Source organism: Empidonax traillii, unplaced genomic scaffold (genome assembly GCF_003031625.1).
Source record: "Empidonax traillii isolate 1590-97213 ecotype Southwest subspecies unplaced genomic scaffold, ASM303162v1 scaffold16:size2589160, whole genome shotgun sequence".
NCBI classification, from domain to species: domain Eukaryota; kingdom Metazoa; phylum Chordata; class Aves; order Passeriformes; family Tyrannidae; genus Empidonax; species Empidonax traillii.
In genome coordinates, this window is record NW_020955209.1 from 566,137 (window position 1) to 590,873 (window position 24,737).

The following is a 24,737-nucleotide window of genomic DNA, read 5'->3' on the forward strand; positions in this document are numbered from 1 at the left end:
GTTTTCCGGGCTTCCAAAAAAAAGGAAAACATATATTCCCTGATATTTCCAGATATGCATATTTTCCTAGTCTTTTCTAGGAATCAGTGAATTTTCAAAGTATTCGTAAATGCTGATCAAGTATAAAAAGAAGTTATAAAATTATGTTGCAATGTTCAGATAGCAAACTAGTTTTATTGCAAATCATTCAATCACCCTCAGTAACCAAGAAGGTTAAATAGGTGTCTTTAAAAAAAAACCAAATAAACAACCAGTTCATTTTTAAGAATTTATGGTAAAGCTCTACAGTGATATTAATGTTATTCAGAGTTCCTTTTGTACACAGTGTGGTTCTGGCAACTAAAGTCCTGGTTTATTGATGACTTCCCTTTATACAAGATGGCTCATGGTTTTCTTCTTGTCATCATCATTGGAGGAAAGTTACTAGCTGAACTAATTAATTCTACAAGGCTTCATAGGAAAAATAATTTTACAGCTATTTTTTCCAGCTGATGCGCATGTGATTTAAACTCTGGTGGCAAGAGGCAGGGTAAGGGATGGAAATGCAGACAGCTGCCTCTGAAAGAAACAAAGCTTTAAGGAAGCTTAACATGCTGAAATCAAGGGGGGCATATAATCTCCATCCTAGGACGCTAAAGTACTGAGCGTCACATCAGTCCAGGGTTATTAACAGCTTTTACTTTGGGATATGGACTTAGGACTAAAGAATGCTCATGAAAAAAGGACATAAGAGTTGCAGGCAATGGCAATCAATCCAGTCCAATCTCGAAGTATGTATGACAGCCTTGTATCCTGGGAAGACATGGGAAAATTGTAAAAAGTAGATAAAAAAGTGCAGTGTTAGCTTATCAGTTGCAAATTGCGATTTATTTTTATTATTGTGCCTTTTCTAGTCTTTTATTAATTAGATTCTTTTATTAGATGATAGGAAAGTACTGAAAGTAGTCTCACCTTCAAAAAGGATCTGTTACAATGTACTAGGAAAAATTATCAGTTAAAAAAAGAAGGTCTACCACATGAACTCTGAAACTGGTAAAAAATAGTTTACTGAGCCCAAGAGCTTGACTTGGTTTTAACCTCCCCATGCTGCCCTGTAATTTATTATTTGGAATTAGAAATGTTTGTAACAACACAGTGAGTGTAAAAGTGCTGTGCCTTGTGCAGTGTCTCACACTGAGCCACCTCATACCATCTAGGCAGCCTTGAAGGACAGCCATGTTAAGGAAATATTCAAGTTCAAAATAATTTTCCTAAGTTGCACCCTACTATTTATGTAGAAGATAAAGGGGTGATGGGCAGAATTTAAACTTGACATATGTGAGGGACAGCAGAGATTATCATATCCTGCCTTTCCTGTTGATGTGTCTGTTGTGGTTCCCCTTGGTCATTGGGGAACATCTGGATTGATTGGTCTTCCCCTTTTGCAGCCAGCCATGGTTGCCCCAAAGCTTTTGTGTCAGGCTATAGGAACCCCAGGAAGGAGTTTGACTGGCACTTTTCTGAGTTTGGGGAGCATGTAGGGTGGTGGAAGCTAGATACTGACAGTATCTAGAACAGTTTGGGGAAAGAAGATAAACTATCAGGTCCTTGACTCTTACTCCAGTTGGTGCTAGAGCAGGCTCAGTGCTGCTCAGCTTCAGGTGCTTGATGACTTCTCTTCCTAAAGGCACACAGACCAGCTGGGAATGGCTGGGATATAATATATTTTAATAAGAGCGTGTCAGATCTGGTAGTGGGATTTCCTTCCCTTCCTCATTCTGCCAGTGTAGTGCTAAAGCAACTCACTTTGAACAGATCAGGGAATTTGCTCTAAAGTATTGATTATGGCTTCTAAGCTCTTTTAATAGCCTGATCAGCCTCAGTGTTGCAAAAGCCTCTGTGTAATTTCAGTAACAAGTAATTGTTTATAGCACCCCTCGAATATCATTACAGGTTACACAATTCCACTGTTTTCAGGAGCCAGTATGTCAAAGTCCTCCGGCAAAGAGGGAGACACATTGTTCAGTACTTGGCATTACAATCCAGTAATTTCTGGCTGCAGCCTCCTTTTTTTGAGGTGCAGTTCAGTTTCCTGATGGCAGGCCCACTGGAGAGGAAGGGCTGAAGGTATGGCTTTGTGCTTTTCTAATCCTGTTCAAGACATCACATACCACAACTGGAGTAGACTAGGAGAAGAGTACTCTCCCAAAATTACAGTATTTCGCACCACAACTTGAACAATGCTGCATCATGGCACAGGCATCCTAAGGGCACTAAAGAGGTCAAGACAGGGAAATTTTGATCAAATTTTCAGAAGGCAATGATCATGAACAGAAATTAGGCAGTCCTGTGTTACCTGGTTTTGGTAGGAAAGACATTATAACCTGAGTGTTGATGAAGTCAGTGACGATTATATGTGTGACTAAGAACTGCTCGGGCAGGGTCTGAGGCTGTAAGGGAGGGAGAATCTGAGGCTTTTGGTGAATATTTGGGGCAGTGAACCTGAGGTAATGTATGATCTGCTACATAGGTCAGAGTTAGGGTTTGGTTTCCCTCAAGAACCGACAGATCAGGATTTTAAGAAGGGCACGGGGAGAATAGGGGAGTAGAATGGACCTGCTGCTGCTGCTAACAACCATTAAAAAAATACAAAGCCAGCTGCTCTCAGAGCAGAGCTTGATCCTTTCAGTGCCTTCAACGGCACAGTATATATTCAGAGGAGAGGAATTCATGAGGCCCTATGGACCTACACCATGGCATTACACAAAAATGCAAACCCGAACAATGGGTGGCCTCAGCAGTTCCATCTGGCTCGCCATTAACAAGGTTAAAGTAAAGTGGGTTTCCTTGGCTGTGTCACACACAATTTACACTTTAGATGCTTTAACTTTGGAGCCAGACTGAAGGGAGCACACGGCAAGGGTTGCCTAAGATGTGTGGTAAGCACATTTGGTATTGGTGTTTTTTGAAAGATACAGAGGAGTAGCATTTAGATATTTTTGGCTAAATAATTTAGAAAAAAAAATAACTCCTGCTGACAAATTAGAATTGCAGTCAAATATTGTTTACTCAAAATAATTTAAGGACGCAGTAATATTGGCAACTTGAAGCAGCTAACAGCAGAAATTATTAGAGGCCTGAGAAATGTTGCCACCAGCATAGTAACCTCAAAACTCCAATACACTTTTAAGCTGAAGGGGATATTGATACATGTAAATGTATTGTTGTAAAGCATTCTGCTTTCAGAGCCACCAAAATAGTAGCATAGTTAACCATGGCAAATAATGATCTTTAAAAAACTGCTTTAGAGGGGCAGTGGTATATCAACAGGTATATTGGCCTGTTAATTTCTGTGCCATTGAGTAAAATAAGGCATTGGAATTATCACAGTATTTTGCAGAAATCATGTTCTTTGTCTTGGCTTTGAGATGTTTCAAGGGAACCCAAGAGTCCTATAGGGTGTCCTGTTCTTGAAGAAAAATGAAATTGTTACTGATCGAGCATCAAAGTTGATAATTCAATTGTGAAGCTGCTTTATGATCTATAAGACACACATTTGAGCAATTAAATCTGTGATAAAGGTCTAAGGTGATGTACAGAGAGAGGATGTATCTGTTGCTGCTGTAGAGGTGTTCAAGGCATTCCTTGGAACAGGACAAGTGTTGCCCTGGATGAAGGATCCTACAAGAAACCTAGCCATCGTGGTTACCTTCGACCATAAATTGGGAGTCCAGTAGCAGAGCAGAACTTCATACTCCTCCTAAAGTTAAGGAATTAAACCTGCATACCATAAAACCAGCAGACGTTGTTGACTCGCAGTTATCCTAGCAACGTCAGTAGTCTCGTGTAGGAAGGCCTTTAGCAAGCACTGTGCCATGCTAAACTTCCTCCTTGCTACTGCTGTGATGGGACACACGCCCTCTTCAGCATGCTCTCAGAAGGTTAGCATCAGCCTCACCAGTGTTTGAACAGCCCTGCAGTTGCTTTGTGCCTCCCAGGGTTTTCTGGCAGGTGAGCCAGTGTCTCTTATGGCCTCTGTTACATGCCATTGATATGGGAGTTGGTGTGGATGGCTCTGTGCTTGTTTATGCCTCTTCTTACTCTGTTGTCCAGCTCTTTAACCCACCCTCACGGCCCCTCTGTGCTGCCCTTTCATTTCCCTGACAAAGACAGAAATATCTTTAAACATGACACTTTGGTTTCTGACTGTATGCAGCAGTCCTGTAATCATAACCGTGATTACTGTAAGATGCCATCTGACAGGCATGTCAAATTTGCTGAGCTCCTCTCAAAGGCTTCCTGCCCACTGCATTTGAGGTAACTACAGACAAAATAAATGGAGCTGAGAAGATATCTCATGACTAATTGGTGACAAACCACTGGCATTCCCTACTCCTCTTTATTTTTAGCTATCAGTCTGCTCTCCTTCTGTGAGGAGCAGCTTTTGGCTCAAGCCTTACCTTAACAATAGCCTCAGATAAGCCAGAGAGCTGTTCTTTCTGAGCCCTGGCAGGTGTAACGCTTCCACACCAAGCATTGCAGTGGTAGGAAGATGAAGTAAGAATAATGCAGCAAGGCAGAACCCATGAAGGAGGTGGAAGGGAAATTGTCCAGCTGCATGTATGAGCATATGTCCAACTGCAACTTGCATGAGCATAAACTGTGAAATGCCCCCGCTATGCTATGTGTGAGTGGAGGGAAAGTTCACAAAAAAAGCGCATTAGTTAACTTGAAATAGGGATGGTTTATTTATGGGAAATATGTGAAAGAATGGTGTAAAAACGTATTTCTTTAGAGTAGGGATATTATGCATCTCATGTGCTATATTTAGCCTATATTTAACTCAAAACACACAGCTCGGCTACTTTTTGTCAGTTAAGTTCTTTTCCAGCTCATTGTCTCGAATTGAAAGGGAATTTGGCCACAGCGACACAAAACTAAGTTCAACATCTGCATCTTGTGCCTGGAATGCTTGATTCTTTCATCCTCCCTTCACATATACACACCTACTGGTGCAGATCAGGCAAGTGGAATATTATGATTGACAAGTTCATGAACCCAGGTAGAAATCCAGTAAAGATCTGTGTGAAGGCCACGTATATGCTGTGACCAGGGCTAAGTCCCAGACACAGTGTGCCCCTCCACACTGTAGTTCCTCTGGTAAGAGCATTTGAGTACAATGGGAATTTCACTGCTTAATCTACTCCCTCCCACCTCCTGACGGTGTTTATCACACCCACAGTTGTGCCAATGCAATGGTTTATGATTTTGCCTCAAAACTGGAGGTGTGATGTGAACCAAGCTAAACAAATGCTACAAATTGGGGAAAAAAAAAAAGTAAATTAATTAACTGCAATATTTTCCTTTGAGAATTAACTAGCATTTTAGTTGCTGCATGGATCATCACACGGATCATCCTTAGGAGTTTTTGAAGGCTGATCATATGCCTTTTGAAGTATTGTCCTTGAAAAGGGGGCTGTTTAATTCGTAATTATCTTCCATTTATTTTTACATTACCCAAGGAAAAGCTTTGAATGCAGTGTAAAATAGTTGAGCTGGAGTCCTGGTCACTGCTTAGAGTTCTGGATGGGTTGCAGCATTCAAGCTGGATCCCTGACAGTTCACTGCATTCTGCCTGGCACAGCATACTGTTGCTGGCTTGTTTCGCAGTACAGAGTATGAAAACAGAAGGGCACCCCGGGAGCTGTCTCTGATGCTGCCAAGACAGCAAGCAGCTGTGGTGCTCACTGTGCAAAGTTCTTCAGGAAACTGGAATGAAAGCTAAGCACGATAGTTTGTTGAGTACATTCTAGTTCAGATTTTTGCATCATGTAGAAAGTGTGTGTTTTCTTCATCTCGTTCTCAAATTTGTGCTTCCTGCCAACAGGAAATGAAAAGTACACGGGGAGGGCTTTTCAGCATTTATGTGAAGTCCAATTAAGCTCATGATAGCCCTCATTTTCTGTGTAATGTTTGGTTAGTGGATGTAATTGAAATTACTTTTTTTTTCACAACTTGTCCATGACGTTTCGTGACAATAGTTGGACAGCGGTGAAAGAGCTGTAACAAAGAAATCAGTTTCAAAATCAGGTATTTTGTGCGTTTTTCAGGATGTGCTCGATTCCTGCGCTGTTTCAGTGAATGAAGTTTGTGGCCTGATCACCATACACTTATACTCTGTTGTAAACTGTTTTTTCTTTCCTTGGTTTACCAGATATAATCCCAAGTGGCACAGACTCAGATCCTCAGAGTTATGAGGACCTTGCTTGCCTCTGAAGTCAGTGGGAATTAAGTATTTAATGTAAACCTGTAAACCTTTAATTATACCTAACAGAGTTACATGGGCTGCATGTGACAGAGAGAGAGAAGGTAATGCCACACTCTGCATCACCATCTTCTGAGCCTGGGAAGGATGAGACTTTTTGTGAGGGAAATGTGTGTCTCCTGGGTGGGGGACACAGTCTCCCTCTGCTCTGTGGTTATGTGGAATCATGTATTTCCAGGTGTTTTGGATATTTAGAATAGGAGGTTTGTAAGGAGGAGGGCCAAAGGGATCTTGATTTTAGGAGCAAAGCTTTCTGTCCTTTCAGGTTTTCAAGAGTGAGGTTCATTTAATAAACAAACAATTGATTTGTTCCTAGAAGTATACAGGAATAGTTTAGGAAGTGACAGACTTCTAAAGGTCTAGTCCCTTATCTGCTATGGCTAAAATTGTTCAGGTATGACTGTTTACCTCCCAGAAGGCATTTGGTTCCTAGATTTGATGTTTAGGTGCTGCCAACAACCTCAATCCCCAAATTTTACTTGCTGTCCGTATCTTCTGTCAGCTGAGAATTGCTGCTGGACAGCCAGCACTCAGTGCTCTTAACTTACAGATGAGCTTCTCAAGAATTACCAGGTTGGCTCCTGTGTTCATCATTCCTCTACCCTGGCCATAATTCTTCAGTTTTCTTTTTTAAACTTTGTGATCTATGCTGTGTTCTGCTTTCAAATGTTACATCAACCAGCAAACACAGATTTACAGGTGGAACTGAGGAGCTTCAGCCTGCATTGCTGCGTTGCCTCACAGCTTGTATCAGCCTGACCTCTGCAACCAGCCTTGGCTACTGCAGTGTGACTTTTCTGTATTCACCCATAGTGGTAAATTCTTTCCTCTGTTACACCATTAAAGTTAACAGAAAATAAGCTCAGTGAAGTCATCAGAATTGCTCTGGATGTATACCCATGTGATGAGATCAGAACCAAGACCATTCAGATGCTCTGTTTCTGGGAACATCTAATATTTTAAAAAACTTCTATTAACCTCATTGGTATAATTTTACTGTTGTGATATCATTTAATCTTCATAATCCCAGCCAAGAGGGCTAAAGTGATCTCGTTAACCACACGTAGAGAAACTTTTTCGGTTATGTTCCATTATTTTTAACTCTACACAGAATTAACAGGATTCAGAGAAATAAGTATTAAACCCGTGCATAAGATTTGCCATCCTGAGGCCAAACTAAGAAAAAGGAAATGCCAAATTTTGAGTTAACGGTGTTTTTATGTGCACAAATGTGCTTTTAATTTTTATGTACACAGTTATAGCAAAAATTAATAATGAGGGCAGAATAGTAGGAAATGACATTAATTCTCTTATAATTCGCAGGGATCAGGCAGAGTAGGACAACAGGAATACCTGCCTCAGGTGGGAATTAAAAGCTTTAACATGTAAGGCTTAATCCTGTTGCAACTGAAATCCTCTTTTCACGCTTTACTGTTGCCTTTGCATGTTGATGTGAAAAAGTTTCAAAATAATGTTTTTCTTTAAGATGTTGAAGGTCTCTTAAATATGTGTTACAGAAAATGCTTAGCACAGTCATTTAGTAATAATGTCAATATATGAAGCTAGTCCATTTTAGACATCTTCAGATGCCAATTCAGAAAAGTGAAATAGGAAGTGACTGCTTTCTTTCTCAGTCAGTGCATCGGAGTGATGCAGATTTTCCTTACCAGTAAAATGTGGCCATAGAGCATCTGAATGATTTAATTGTTCTTGCGGGTATTGAATGTGCAAACTTATAGGTGCTGTTTCAGGGGAAACCAACCACCACATTTGATGTCCTTTTGTTACACAATTGGAAAAGGAAGCCCTCCGTGTAATTCATGTGACATGACTTTATCAATGTCATGAGCTCTGGAAGGAACCCCTGTAGGGATAGCTGGCATGGCCTCCTCATAGAGAGTGTGCTAGTAATGCTACAGTAACCATCCCTTTATTTCCAAACAATTAAATGAAAATGTGAGCTGCTGGTCAAATCCTGCAATCCTTAACACTTGTGAAGCCTACATTCATGCATGTCATCTAATTCAGTGAATGTAATTGGAGAATCCATTTCAAGGCTTGGATCTAAGTCACTCCACGCTCCTGTCAGCAGATATTTCTGAGACTTTGTGCATGATGGTGATTTATATGTGATACCTAAAGTCATATAACTCTCAGCTGGTATTTGCAGAAGAAGAATGTTTTGAACTTTCAGAGTAGCCTTCCTCCTCCTTCTCCTCTTTATCACTACTTGCTTCAGTGCTCCAGCGTACTGCCAGGATGCCATTTGCTGTTTCCTGCTGTTGAGAGGAGTTGAGTTCCTTGTATTTGTTGCTAATGTTAGTGATAAAATTAGGAACAAAAAGGAAATGGCAATTTTTAACAACTGATTCGCAGTTACCTACTGCCCTTTTATCTCATCTGTGGATTAACTGATCATGGACGTAGCAACCCTGGAACCAGCTCTGCTGAGAGGCAGATAAGGTCAGGCGTGCCTCTTAGCTCATGAACAGCACCTCACTGACCCAGAAAGAGCTGAGCCGGTTTTATGCAGCGTGCATCCTTATCCACATGGCCAGGAGGCTCAAGCAACCTCTGGGAAGACTTCTAGTGTTACTGAACTATGCTTCTGTAAACAGGGGCACCAGGCAGTGCTTTCAGACGCAGGCAGCCGAGGTCTGCTTAGTTCTGGCCACCCCCACACCTGCCCAGTGCTGCACTCCAGCTGACTCTGGCAATAGGCTGCAGATGTGGGTACACACCGGAGCAGTACCCAGAGCACAGCCTTGGACAGTCTTTCCACCAACATGAAATATGGAAAATACTTACTTTAAAAAAAAATATTGCATACAGAGCTGTTTTACTTTAAAAAACAGTTTCCATTGTTATAAGGGAAATTTGTAGTTGAGAGTATTTGTGTGTGTAGTTTTGTTGTTGCAAAATTACAGTAGTAGACTCAATTGAAATCGTGGTATAGCCTTTCATGTTGGAAATGCGTGATATATGACTGTTTAAAACATAACTTCCTTAACCCGTCACTGATCTTTATCTGGATGGGTTAAAGCCATTACAATATACACATTCTTTCTATGCTTTATTGATACTACTGGAGTAAAACCGTCTTTCATGTTATTTAGGAAAAAAAGACTTCACTTTGTAAATTGTTAATTCAGGAGGTTTTAGCTCTTAATACAGAGAAAACCCTTTTGTTTTAATAAATAAAAGTACATCCAAAGCATTCCTCTGTGAGGATGCATTTCCCAATTTATGAAAAATAATTTTCCTCCCTGCCTGTAAAGAGGGCTGAGTGGATAGTAGGGGTAAGTTTTCTGGAAAGGAAGAAAGGATGGAAATGGAATCGTTGAAGTTATTTTTTAAGACATGCTGTCTGTTGTACTCCTTTCCATTTCTGTGGAGAAAAAAACTGCATTTTGTGCATTTTGAACCACCTTTCTGTTTCATTGTTGTTCTTGGTTCTAAAAAAAGAAAAATAAAAAACCAAAAACTCCCCCCCCCATACCTTCCAGTAAAATTGTATTAGCAGATTTTAAACAATTTTATTTCCTCACAAACTGAAGCTAAATTGCATCCTGACAGGCCTGATTTATCAGGCAAATGCCCCATGTTGTTTGTCAGCTTCTTTGTTGGGGGGGGAGGGGGAGGGGAAACCCAAGCAACAAAAGACCGTAACCTATTGATATTACTTCTGCGGTACACTGGGGAAAATAGATTGATTTAGAACTAACCACAGAAAACTAGTCGATCTGATGAGTTTACAACAGAGCATTTTTATTTATTTATTTGTAACAAGAGTAAACATCATCAATATTCCACCACGTGTCATTGGAAGCCTTGCAGACCGTGAGTTTGTGTCAGCGTGCCGGGGCTATCTGTAAGATGAAAGAAGGCAACCTTAAAAAATGGAGGGACCTTGTTTTTCTCACAAAATTGAGAGTCTTGGATCTCTGGTACATTACCGTGAGTTGTAAGATTTGCAGGATAAATAGGTGAGCATTTTTATTTTAGTTCATCTTTATTTCTTTAGGAGATCAACATTTTTTAAAATTATATTTCTGTTATATATCTCAAAAAGCTAGTAAAGCACAGGAAATTTTCTAACTGAATTTTACTGAAGAACACCAGCCTGCAATTAACTTTCCCAGCATGTCGCCTCTGCACAGTGTTTTGCATGACGGAGGGGTTCAGAGCAGCGACTACTCACAGGACCAGCACATATCTAAATGTGACACCAAAGTGCCATTTTCTGAATTGGAAACACATCGTTTACAACGTTCTTGGATAAAAATAATTGCAGTTTTAAAATCAAACTGATTTTTTTTTCCCCACATGGAATGGAAAATTTGAGGGTGTTAGTGAAGTCTTCTGCCTTGATGTGAGCCTGCTTGGTGGACACATCATAAATGCTCTGATGAAGATGATAAATGTTCCATTCTCTAGTTTATTGAACAAGATAATTTCACTTGACCTTAAGTGGTTTTTTCAGTAGTATTTCAGTATTCACTGTTTTGAATACTAATACCTCATTAAAGTGTTTTCAAAGTTACTTGTATTCTCTCTTGCATTCAGCTACAGCTTAAGAATTAAAGGTTGATAAACAGAGTAGTGTAAACCCCAACTGTGTGCATGTAAGCAGGGCGTGAATCTCCCAAAACAATACCTGCAAGAGAATCCCCCAGTAAAAGTGGGGGGTGAAAGAGTGAAGTGTCAGCAGTGCCCAGTGCAGGGGTTGCAACATCTCCCCCGTTCAACCCCTGCTAGTGGCTTCTGCTCCTGCAGCTTACTGCTCTGGCAACTGAACAAACCTTTTTTATTTCCCAGGGGCAGTTGTTGCTTGATTTTAAGTTGCGGTGTCTGCAGCCGCATATTTAGTTTCAGCATTTTTTGCTCTAAAAGGATGAAGTCTGTGTGCACTGTTTTAAGGCCTAAGGGTAGTGACCTTTCTTAAAAAATATTCAAACTGTTTGGGTTTTTTTTCACTTTTAAGTGTAGGCTTCTCAGCAAGGAGGATTTTCATATTATACCTCTATTGAGTAAAAGTGCTTACTCTTTTTATAATACAGTAATATACATGAGGTGCCTGTTTATTAGCAATCACCTGTGATCCTGTCAGTCTTTGGGTGCTGCTGCAACAGATTTGATATCCAAGATATGGTTACTGGAATATTTAAGTAATCCATTAAAATGTATTTGTCAGAGAATCATAGAATAGTTTGGGTTGGAAGAAACCTTAAAGACCCTCTAGTTCCATCCCCACTGCCATGGCCAGGGACACCTTCCATTAGACCAGGTTGCTCAGAGGTCCCATCCGACCTGGCCTTTCAAGTTGTCTCAAAGCCAACTTGAAGTTAGCAGATCCTCAGAGTCCCAAAGACCCCTTCAGTCCCGCTGAGGTGTTGGATGTCTTTCTCACTCAACCTGAGTGGTGACTGAGCAAGCACTCTCCACCATGAGCTTTTCTAAGTGTTCACATCCAGTAGCAAGAAATGTCCCCTTGCACTTCCTCAAGCCTGGTTTTTGAGACAAGTCACTGAAGCCCTTGAAGAGTGAAATCCCTTAGTTATGTCTAAGAGTCATATTTCTGTTAGATCATGGATATTTTAACCTACAGCTCTTTAGAGAAGTTGAAGTGATCTGCTGCATTTTCCATCTGCCTTTCTTTAAGTATGTTGTGAAAGTAATGGCTAAAAAAGACAGCTCATATAAGTACAAGTTTAAAAGTTTCCTTTATGCTTTAACTGCATAGTCAGCATTCAGTGTCTTGTAGCAGCATCTCACATGCACATGTGCCGTGTTCCAAGGCATTACTGTTGCTAGATGGAGTATTGTTAGCCGAGAAGCATTCTTTTTTGTTGTCCGATAACATTCAGAAAGGAAAAACAGAAGAGGAATTGGTGTGGGGTATATCCTGATGATTTATTTTAGTCTTCCTCTGACTATACCCCCTTTCCTCCCTTTCTTATCCCTGTTAGATGTTAACCCTTCATTCCCCATTCCCCCACCCCCAAATGAGTCATCCAAGTAATTTTAAAGCTTTTTTATCTCAACAAATAATAGTGTGGAGCCACATATATTATTCTCTACTTGTCATACGTATTGGATTATCATCTAAATTATATTATAATATAATTGTATTTATAATAATAATTATATTTATTGTAATAACAATTGTATTATAAAACAGGGCAAAGAAGCAAGCAGTTGTGTTTGACCTACCTTCTGCTTACCTCAGCTGAGCTGATACGTTAATGTGGTGAACGTATTTGCAAGGTGGGGGTGTTGTTGCTTAAAAAAGTCTGGGGCTGGGCTTTGCTTCCTAGGAAGGAGTTGAGTGCTAGGACATGGAAAAAAGCTGAAAATTAGTACTATATTTTGCATTTGCATTTGGTTGTGAAATTGAGTACTTCTAATGAATTTCCATCATCAGCTATTGCAATTAATACAACATAGCTTATGTTGAAATCTATACCTTTTTGTTTGATAATGTTTCCTTTAATATATATAATTCTAAGTGATCACAAATCCAGGAATTTAGAAAAGAGAATTTAAGAGTGTTTTTTTAACCTTGCTACATGCTCTCTTCTTTCTTTTTTAGTAGATATTAATGTTACAGGTTTTTTGAGAGTAGCGAAATACATTGCTAGACAGGTTGCTCAACATGTTCCTTTATTAAAATGTTCATCTTTTTTATATAAAAAAATCATCCCAATTCACCTTTCTGTCAGTGCTGTAGTGAAGAAAGGGTTCCCCGTTAGGATAATTGCCGTCTCATTATTTTTTTGAGCCTGAAGCTACCTAGTAAATCATGGCAGCCTACTGTGAGAAAGACAGTCCTATTTTAACAAATCCTTCTTGCTTTTGCTTCTTTGTAAGTGTTGCTTCTATTATACTTGCTCTTTTAAGGGCTTTTTTTGTTTAATTCATCTCCTGATGTAATTTACATATAAACTTTTGCGTTGTATTTAAGCTAACATACATTATTTCTATGGTGCTTCTGAAGTGAAGAAATACTTGCTATGGTTGTACTAGTCTAGAGTTTCTAAGAACACAGTCAAATGAAAATTCACCAGTTTTCTTAGCAGAAGTCAGTTTGTATACTGTTCTATATATTCATGTATCTAGAGATGTGAATGTATAAGCTGCTGTGTGCATATCACGTGGTACCAGGTTTCATTACGTTGTAACAGGAGTACGCGCAGCAGAGAGGAGCAAAGAGCTGAAGTGTTTGGGACAAAAGGGTTAATACCATACCTTAATGCGTGTGGATGATGCCATGTGGTATCATTTGTGAGCCCTGAGGTGTCTGACCACTTCCATTTTGGTGTAAATCCCTTGAAAGGGAAGGCATTTCAGAGCGAGGTGTGATCTGTTCTCCTGGTAAGAGTGATTGACAAGGAATGAATAAACAGTTAAAAGAACTGAATAAATAACCACCCTCCTGTTTAAGTCCAGGCACACCCTGGCTAGCACATATATATTCTAATGGAACACTTTAGCCAGATGCTTTTTTAGTTGTTTGGTAGGGAAAAACATTCCCAAAAAGCCAAATCATAGTTCAATCACAACTCCCGATAGTTTTCTCTTACAGTAGCATTTTAGTGGTGATTTGAATAAATACAGGGAATTACAGTATTTTGCAAAGAGAAGGTATTAATATATATATATATATATATATATGCAAGGTGATGGAGGCCTCTTGAGTGAAAGCAGGGGCTCTGACATCAGGTTCTTGGTCAGTTGGTGAGGCGAAATAGTTCACTGAATTGGATAACACAGTGCATACCATAGTGACTGATTAAATTGATTTGTACATAGGTATTGCCTACCCTGCTGCTGAGGCCCTTCAACCTATTTTCAAACTTTTCCTTTTTTAAACTACATGTGATATTAAGGGGGAACAGAAAGTGCAAATGCATTCACAGCTATAAAATTCTGTATTCTGATTTAAGGTACAATACACAATTTCCAGAATGTCTGCACACTCCCATGTTACACCGTATTATACTATACTTATCCCAGGAACAAGTATACTGCTAGAAACCGATGACAAAGATAATAATAAACATAATTCTGTAATATCACCTAAATTACAATCAGTACTACATTTGTGAATTCTTAAATGTATTTATTGAAAGGGGAGAAAGTAAAACACCTAAGGGTTTTTTGTTTCTCTAATGGCAAGTTTTACTTCCTTATTATTTTATCCAGAAGGTGTTTAGAAAGCTTGTGGTGAAAACAGCAGAATGCTCTTTAAGAAGACTGAATGCTACCATTAAGTGTGGGCTACCTAATTGAAAATACCTTCAGTGATTTGGGAAAAAGTAGTCAGATGGATATTGTTTAATAACTTGCAAATTACTTTTTTTAACTATAGGAGAGAAAAGCTTGGTGTTTTGGTCTTAGATATGTATGCTTGTATTTTACAACATATTTCGCATGCCATTTCCCTTCCTATGCTAGGGAAATCAGTACTAAGTGATAATGGGGCTTGTACATGCTATTTTCTTTGTGATTCAAGGGGAGCTTTTTATTGTCTCTTTGTGGGTTAGTCTGTAGTATATGCAGACAGACATTCCATTGAAAAATCACATCAAACTTCAGTGCAATGGTGACATGGTACCAGTTGACCTAAAATAATGTTATTCCAGTTGTAGAAGTGCAGAGTTCTTTGTACTGGATTTGGTTTCTTGTTTCATGTTTCTTAGTGTTTTTTTAGGGAAGATACAGCAATGTAATTACAATAATTTCTGAAAGGATGAGGAAGTTCTATTTATCATTTAACCTGTTTAAATTATAGATAAGTCTTGTAGGACATGACAGCATACAGCATGCTGCGAGCAACTTGTGCTGTATTTTCATTCATCTGTGGAAATACAGATACAGTTATTATCTTGCTACTAGTGATGAAGAGATATGAAGAGGGAGGTGTGAGGGATTGTTTCTTGGAGTGGATTTGCACTCCATTTAACATTTAACATTTTAACAACCATTTTGCAGTCTTTTTTAAAATCATGCAGGTTTTATCAATAGCATTCTTTGCAAGGTAAAGTTCAGTAGGTGAAATTCTGGCTGTACAACTTTGCATGGACTAAATTTCTTGATTTTGGATAAGCTAGTAGTGACCACTACATACCAGGTGAAATCGTGAAACAGTGCCCTGTAACTTCCCAAGAATCTGAAAATTTGAAATATTTTTATGTGGAACCAGAATATGTTGCATTATTTTGTACATATAGTAAGTTACAGTTACAGTCTTTTTTTTTAATCCTTAAATTGACTCCACAGCCTAAATATATGTGCAGTCAGGGGTTTTTTAAATTAGTTGATGGCTAAGGGAAAACAAAACAAAAAAATTATTGTTTTAGTTCTTTCCTGTAGCATGTTAGATCATTTTAAATCAAATGTCTATGCATCCAGTGCAAGTTTTATAAAACAAAGAAACAGAAACCGTGCAAAAATAGCCAAAACAGAAAGCTCAGTGGTGCACATAAGGTCACCATGCCAAAGGCGTGTAATTATTTCTTTGTATCTCGTGTTAGAATAATGTAATCCAATAACTGGCGTTCCTGGTGCGTGTTACAAAGGATTCAGTAAGGAATTGCACCGTGGCGGCTCCCGGTGCTGCGGAGACAGGGGCGGCGATGGCTGGAGGTCTGGTGCCCTCTAGTGGGAGCCGGGGCCCGCGCCCGTACAAAACCTTCCCGCTTGACGCTGCATTGCATAACTAACTCTCTCTCTCTCTCTCTCTCTTTCTTTGATTTTAGATGCTACAACTGTGGTGGCCTCGACCACCACGCTAAAGAATGTAGTCTACCTCCGCAGCCAAAGAAGTGCCATTACTGTCAGAGCATCATGCACATGGTGGCTAACTGCCCCCATAAAACTGTCTCGCAGCAGCCCACTAGCTCTCAGGGAAGACACGAAGCTGAACCGCAGCCTTCCACTTCTGCCTTCCTGAGAGAAGGGGGAGGAATGCACGGCTACTCGTCTCCGTCGTACTCTCAGGAAGGCAGGCTGGAGGTCTTGGAGCGCTCGGGCAGGTCACCACAGGAAGCTTCGTCAAGTAAGTTGTCTGCATCGCCTGAAGAACCAAACAGAAAGGGGCCTTCTGTTCAGAAAAGAAAAAAAACTTAATGCATTTGTCATAATGTTTCATTTTCTTTACCCTCTTGGGATGTCTACCTCATGCAAGTACAGGGGAAATAATTACATTATCGGTAGCTGACCTGGAATTTTAACTACTGTTGAGGAACTGTGAATATTTTTTTTTTCTTTAATAGACAAATCACTCCAAGCAAAATACATTTGAGCAGGGTGCGTTATGTTTTACCGTCTGTGTGTGTGTATGAGCGTGCATGTGCGTGTGTGTATGTGTACATACCTATAAATATATATTTTTCCATTAGACCATTCTCCAACTCCCACAAGGCATTTCTGTGAAGCAATAGACACAGTATCCACAAACGTTCCCGAACTCATTCCTAGAACCTGTTTCCAAACATGTTCAAAAAACAAACAAGAAAACCCCAAAAATCTCAATCAGAAATAAACCAAACCTGATAAACCACACTCAGAACTGAGATCGAGACTGTTACTTCTCTTGTGAATGAAAGGATACTTTCATATTTTAAAGTTGCCATATGGTACTAAAGATACTAAGACATCCCCCGTGCCATCAATTTCAGTTATTTTCTTTTTATCTCCACAAAGCATCAAAACCCCTCCCCACGCCAGTGCAGGGCAGTGTCATGACTCAATATAGCTCTCATTGCCACCACCCTTTGTTGATGAGGGGTTTAAAGCTCCAAAAGAGACAATGAATGTGTAATTTCTGTGCTGGTTTCTCAAAATGTTTTGTTAAATTAATATGGTTGTAACTGTAATGTAGATGTCTGTTGTGTAGGGGAGAATGTGTAAGTTGTTACCAAACAGACCCTTTTGAGTGGTATCAGGATACCATCCTGTTCAGCCCTTTGTATTCTGTGAACATTTAGGAGACCTTGGTGGCAGTAGTAGCAGCAGCAGCAGCAATTTCTCTTGGTACCCCTCAGTTTGAAGGGTCTTCCCCCTTGTTTTCTGTTGAAATGCCATGGAGAGAACTCCCTAGGGATTTTTGTTGTTGTTATCTGTTTGGGTTTTGAAGAAAACAAAATGCAAAGTTAATGAGATCCTGGGCTAATTAGTTTCTTAAGAAGTAAGGTTGATGGGTACTTAGATCAGGATGCTTGGGGTTGCTCGGTCAGCCACACCTTGCTGATGATACAGCGTGTGTGCAGACCGGCCTGAGTGAAGGGACCTGCAAATTTTCCAGAAACCCCGGGCATCATCTGCTTCTTGTGAACTGGAGGCTGTTGTTGACCAGCCTTTGTCCCCAGTGCACTAGGACCACACACTTCTGTGTTAAAGAGGAGAAAGATTGGTGGCCTCAGAGTGAGACTCCCTGGGCTGCAGGCCTTGCTCGGGGTTAATAGAGTTGGAGCCTATCAAAACTTCAAGTCGCTTTCCATTTGTAACTTCTGAATTACCAAGTCATACGTAAGATAACGTACTCTGACAAATCCCATTGTGGATGTAAGTTAATTAGAGAAACCTGTATAATCCTTAACATTGGCAATAAACACAGGCTGTTAAAGCTTGAAAGTGTCGGGTAGGTTTAAGCTCGGATAATCAAACTAAAGAAACAGCCTGCATGAAAGGCTACAGTGAGCCAAAGTCCCACCCGTGGTAACTCTTTTGCAGCGGATAGTTACAACAGGTATGCAGCTGGCTCATTACGTGGCCTTCCCCTTTCCACTTGTCCTGCCAGATGAGACTTTTACTGGTGCTGCTGCTGCTGCTTCAGTAAAGAGGTAGTAATCAAATGCCTCAGTGAAGGGCACAATTTCAAGAGAATTGTTTTGTGTGAATTCCTTGCCAGTGTTTGCGAGAATCTTGAGGTTTATACTGAAGTTCTCAGTATGCTAATGCAAAGCTTACCTTTGACGATATTGAATGTGATTATATCTATAGAGAACTTCCTTGCCTTACGTAAGGATTGTAAACTTATTTAAATTATGTAGACAAATCAAAGTGGCATTGCTTAACCTTCTAGTTGGTGTAAAAACCAGGTTAAACAGCAAAGATGCAAAACTTAGGTCACTTTGAAATTCTAAACCAAAGTTCCTTATAGAAATAGGCAGTTGTGGATTTGAAAACTGGTCATTCCCTGTTTATATGTAAGAAGTTCAGAGCTGAGATAAGGAAATATTTTCAACGTGCAGATTGTTATTGGTGCTGTTTAAAGTCACTGTGCGCACCAAAGTCAGACTGAACTGCTAAGAGCACATACCAAACCCTATCTTATTGTTGAAAGCTTGAGGTTTTATTTTTATATATTAGAATGTTATCACTGTTACATAACATACTCAGGACAAAGAACTTTGCTCAGGGAATATACCATGTAATGTTGTTTTTTCTTTATGGAATAGTCTACAGACCTGCTTACTCAGAACAAACCAAATAGTCTTACACTTTTTTATCTCTTATATAAGTATTATGTACTGATATTAGTAACTACCTCTGAGTTGACATAGACCTACGTTTCTGATAATCAGATCTCAGCATTTTGTATTATAAGTTCCTGTGAAATGATAAAGTGGTATTCTGTACTGTTTGTTTAAGTGAGCGAGCATCTGTGTCTTTACATTCACAGGGTCTGAGTTTTCAGATACGCTGGGCAACCGCAGCTCCCACTGACTTCCAGTTGGAGTTACTGGTGCTTAGCTTTTCTAGGAGGGGAGTGATGTAGGACGGAGGGGTGGAGGGAGAAGAATAAAAACACAGAAACATCAAACCTACTTTATTTACATAAGTGACAATAAAATTATTTTTCTGTTTACAGCAAAAGGCTACCTCATATTTACTGCATAAACACACCTTTGTGCTGCTCTAGCCTTAAAGGTGGCTGTTGATCTATGGTACATACTTTTTATCTGTACTAAATACTGTTAGTTCACCATTGCAGACATTATGGCAAATACTTGTTTAAGATGAAGCATCCATTTGAAATTATGAGATGTTTCCAAACATTTCTTTGACAGTTTTTATTTTTCTGTCTAGAGGATTATGGACACTGTTCACAAAAATAAATATAGCTCCAGAAGAGACAAAAATGTACACGCGTAAGTTAAACATATAGCAGCAGAAGCTGCAGCAGGGAACTACTTAGCACTGGGCTGCAGTAGGAAAAAATCTAGTTATACTCCTTCAGTAGGCTACTCCAAATAAGCAAAGAACCTTTTAAAGGAGGAAGAACAGACTGAGTTTGGGATTCTTCCTTCATGTCTAAGGACAAAATTAATATTCTGCAGCGTTTGCTCAGGCTAGATTTCCCCCTATTCACCAGCTTGTCCTTGCCAGAATGCTTCACAATAAAACTCATTAGAGTAGAAATAGTTCAAATATCTGCCTAGAGAGATGTATTTGTCTCCTAACAATAGTGGAGATAAGGTTAAACCTAGAGCAAGAATCTCTCTCCCTCCCATTTCCCCACCCCGAAATACTTGATTTAATCGTAAGAGACACTGTGAGGTATTTTACTCTTCCCCAAGGAGAGGTCACAGTATTTTATTACATGCTACAAAAGTTAGACCATGAAGAAGACTTGTATTTGGAGGAGGAGCCAAATCACTTTTTGCTGCAGTTAATGGTAAATCTGGCATTGTAATACCGTTTGCAATATTTTGCTTTTAGCCAGCTTTCAGGGAGTGCCAAACACCACATTTGGATCCTACAGCTTCCCTTTGCAGGCCACCTTTTTCAGCCATTTTATTCTGCACCAGTGTTATCCTGGAGTTCCTTATTGGTCGTACTTAGTTTTGTTAATAGAGCCCCATTAAAAAAAAAAAAAAAGTGCTTATAGATCTTGTAACATTCTTTGTAAGAAGAATTATAAAAGAACATGGGAAATCTCATTGAGTCTTAAATTTAATTTAATTAATTTATCTGTAAGAAATGTTTATCATAAAAAATATATATGTATTCCCCAGTGTTAGATATAAAAGTAATTGGGAAGATATGTACATGTGCAGATGCACTGATTTTAATTTTCTAGAAGTCTTAATGAGATTGGAGTATTGCTTTAGGAACAAGCAGAGCCTTGTTAAATGCATCGGTCTTATTTTGCTTAGTATATCAACAGCCTCTTCTTTAAGATCCGGTGGTTGTGTTACCCCTGTTACAACTGTAGAGGTTGATCCATGAACACATGTTTCTTTTTTTTCTGTATAAACCGGAGCTGTATATTAGCAGCTGTGGCAGTGTTTTTCTGAGAATGTCGGAGAGTAGCAAGGTATTTGCTACCATTGTCGTTGAACGAAATGCATGAGCAACCATCTTTACAAAGGATAATGGTTTTGACTACCTCTTGAATTACTAAATTAAGCAACAACTGTCTGACAAACATCACCAGACTGGCTTAAACTAGTATGTGTTGCTTGTGGTAATAATAACAATAACCATACTAGAGACCAAAGTGAACACTGATTTCTATATGTCTTTAATACTGTGTCTTATCTAGTGTTTTTAAATTATCTTCTGTAGTATAGATTACCTCATTGTCCATTTTGACTTGTATGTTGTTTACAAGGTGAAATAAAAGAAAAATCACTTGAATTTTGTGTTTTAAGGAAAAGACCACGAGTTGAAGTTTTGAAGGTCATTTCACCTGTTTACTGTCTTGAGGCACTAAAGCACTGATTGCCTTTCTACATATCATGTATTTTATATTCTCATTTCATGCCTAATGTCTTTTTTTTCCTGTCAGTCATGGATATTGTGAGGTTTAAAAGATTTACTTGATTAAAAATAAAACATATAACGTTGGCATTTACAATGAGCCTTTGAGACTTGCTTTATTTGCCTGGTAAAAACACACTGAACAGTCACTGGGGAGTTTTCATTAGCACCTGTGCTCATTTACCTTTTCTGAAGGTAATATCCCAAAACTAATTTTAGTTATATAAGCTATTTTTTGGAGGAGGGAGGAATAAAATGATCAATGCATACCTGGATCATACTAACAATGCTGCAGCAATTGTACCCCAGACGCTATTCAGCTATCAAAATTAAACTGCAAAATTACAGATTTTTGTTACTGTGAGAATACACTGGTCATTGAAGTTATCAGACATTTGGGTTATTCTCTGGGATGAAAAGCTTTTGGTGTTCTAAGCCTCATCCCATCTTATATGCTTCTTCCAGGATTTGTAAGCTTGTACATACCTATTTCATGCTAATATAAAATGAATTGGTGTTTCTTTTTTAGAAAGGAAAGTGCTGTCATTTTTCATTACCTGGAAATTCCTTCTCTAAATTACATAAAGTGTGTTAGTGAGTTGGGTAGCAATAGCTCATCATTCTGTATTAAAATATTTAAGGGCTTGTGTATGGCAGCTCCAGTGCTTCTGTTTCTACACATGTAGGTGATTAATAGCAAAATTAACAGTTTCTGCAAAACACAGGGCAGAAAAATTTTTTTTTCGATTTGTACAAATGCCTGCATGAAAGAGTTACCATCTAATACTCTTCTAGTCATGAAACACTTCCATTTACTTCCCCTCACCTCACCCCTCTAATTCATGGTCTCGAAAAAGAGTGAGCTGTGAAGATGTGTCCAATCACATCCAGTCGTGTTTGCACCCCCCTCCCAACCTATGGCCAAATGGTTTCGTCACTTTCCTGGAATGTGGAAGAGGTAACTCAGTTCTCTCGGCTAAGATCCCCCATGTGTCCCACTTCTTGGGTCAGTCACGAGCAGCGAGGCTTTCTTTAAAACATCTGAAGAACACAGTTCACACCATGTTGTTACATGTCCTGCTGGCCGGCCTGACCCCGGTGCTTCAGGGAATGAGAAGGGACACCTCTTGCCTGCCACCATCCCACTGCTGGAGCACCCTACAGGATAGCACAGGCAGGAGCAAGCCACCTCGGGGAGCAGTGAGCAGCTCTGGCCATGCTCACATGTAAGAAGCCCCTGGTACAAGTGAAAATCTCCTCTCCAGCAATGTCTAGTGCTGACTGAAACCGAAGGACCTGGAAGAGCAGCGACTAGTTCTTCCCACCTCGTCTCCCAGATATGCAGGCCTCCCTCTCAGAGCCACTAGAAGTCAGCAGTCTTTACCCTTTCAGCAGCTCCTCCAGGACAGTTCAGAAAACTGTCTTCATGTTATAGCCAGGAAGTATTGTCTTGTGCATTAGGCAAAGGCAGATCAGCAGCAGTACCTAAATCCACTGCTACAAGCCAAGGCCTCCCTTCCTAACCTTGCAGAGAAGTTGTCACTGCCATGTGGCATTAACAACAGCATTGATTCATGCCAACAAGAAGAAATCTTTGGGTTGAAACTTCCAAATGAGTCAACAGAGTAACATCAAAATCACAGCAGCCTTTTGAAATAACAACAAAAACAGAATGTTCATTTTCAGGGTCTTGGGATGCATGCTGCCAAGCTATTTCCAGCCTTTCTGTAACCCTAACAAATGCCAAAACAAATGCAGCCATTTTTGAAAGAATTGGGTTTGGGGATTTTTTGCAATCTGTTGGCACCAGGAGGTGTTTACACAAACCAATCATTTCAAAATTACTCATAATTTATGAAGGACTCTGTACCCATCTCTTTCCCTCCACACCAGTCCACTTTTCCCTGATAATAAAAATATCCCAGATGCAAATAATTTCACATACTTCGAAGTTGTTTACATAATTAGCACTCTCATTCCCTGTATAGTTGCATAGGAAGACACTCTGTGGTGGAGAGGTTGGAGTTCATTCTGTGGATGTCCTCCTCTTGTTTACTAGTATAATCTAGGTGATGCCCTCATTAATTAGTGTAAGCACCTTTTCAGCAAAGCACTCTGCTGTTGCCACTGCCATCTACTGCCTGCAATGCTGTTGACCTCCAGGACAACCAGTCCCCTCAAGAGCAGGTTACTCTGCACTAGTTATTATTTTTCTACAAGCATTGCCCACTGTATGATTGCAGAAGAGTTGCCATCAAGCCTCAGGCACCTTTTTGTGCTGCTGCTGCTCAGTTGACATGCAGCTGGTCGATTTTTGTTTGCTGGCTGTTCAATATTTGGCCCCAGGCATTACTTGCTGCGCAACACTTAGCCTAGATACTCGGGGCTGGAGCAGCCAAACAGTTCAAAAAACAACAAAGATGGACTTGTGGTGTTACTCTTGCTGTACCAGCCAGGAGAAGGTGGACTAGGCAGAAATAATAACAAGTACTGAGCTTAGATATCCTGCCAGGTTTAGATGCTTACAAGTCATTTATTTCCAAATAATCCAGAATTCAAAGAGAATGTACCAGTTGTTTATCTAGTTTGATCTGGTGCATGGCACAGGCTATTAAATTCAGTGCAGTTACTATGGCATTGAATTTTAGCACTCAGCTTTAACTGGAGCCATGTTTGTTTGGGTGCTTTAAAGTATATTTTCCACTTGGGCTTCAGATCAGACCTGACTGCTTTTGAGAAAATAAGAGATGCTCTTCTCCATGACAGCTGGTTTTAATCTCCTGCTGCTAACAAGTAGTGCCTCATTTCCAGTTCCACTGCCCTCAACTTCCAGCTCTTTGTCCACTATAGTAAAAAGTCCTACGTGCAGCAGGAAAAACATTCAACCCTCTTTTTGTCTTATTAAAATGATGGACAAGACATATTTTTTTGGAGGGAGGGTTGGGGGTTTTGGTTTTTTGGTTTTTGTTCTCATCATGATTTTGAGAAACTCACTACTTGCCTCCTTCAGAATTCTTCTTTATTCTGGAATAGCATATCAGCACTGACTTTAAAATCAGCCTTGTTGCACCGCCACAGTCTTGGTCTTCAGTATCCTCTATCCTAGAAAAGTAGTTCTTTTGTCTTCTTTCCCTTTTAGAAATGTGCTGGATTATCATGCACTAGGTTCTTTAAAGCAATTAGCCAAAAACACCCCACCAAAACCGAACCAAACCAAATAATAATAATAATAATAATAAAACAACCAAAACCACTTCACTTTGAGCATCCAAAATGTTTCAGGCAACTCGAAAAATGTATAGAATACTAGAATAATGTATAAGTAAAATTTGGAGGTATTTTGGGAGCTGCCTATGAAAGCAAGCAGAAATGCCATTTCTCCCCCAAGGCAGCACAGCAAGGGTGGGGGCTTGAAGCACAGCAAGTTCCTTTCCATTCAGTCCCCATTTCTTTCATCTCTCCTTGACCTACACTGACAGCTGTGACAAAAAGTCACAGTCAAGCCTGCTGAACCGTAACTTCTTTGGAGTTTCAAGCCTGAGAGTTTCTGAAAAGCAGCTGTCTTGTACAAAGCTGCACAGAGAGGAGCAGAGGCTGCCCCCACAGAGACTCTCTGCTCGGCAGCCACAGCATGGGAGGGTGAAGGGGGACAGGCACAAGC

The 24,737-nt window shown here is 39.8% G+C and overlaps 1 protein-coding gene across 1 annotated transcript in view; it reads left to right on the forward strand.

The window, feature by feature from the left end:
* Positions 1-21,146, forward strand: part of LIN28B (lin-28 homolog B) — a 97,353-nt gene extending 76,207 nt beyond the window's left edge. The window contains exon 5 of the mRNA XM_027895089.1: positions 16,066-21,146. Coding sequence (XP_027750890.1) covers positions 16,066-16,435 — 370 coding nt within the window. The 3' untranslated portion in view covers positions 16,436-21,146. The remainder of the gene's footprint in view (positions 1-16,065) is intronic.
* The last annotated feature ends 3,591 nt before the right edge of the window (positions 21,147-24,737 follow it).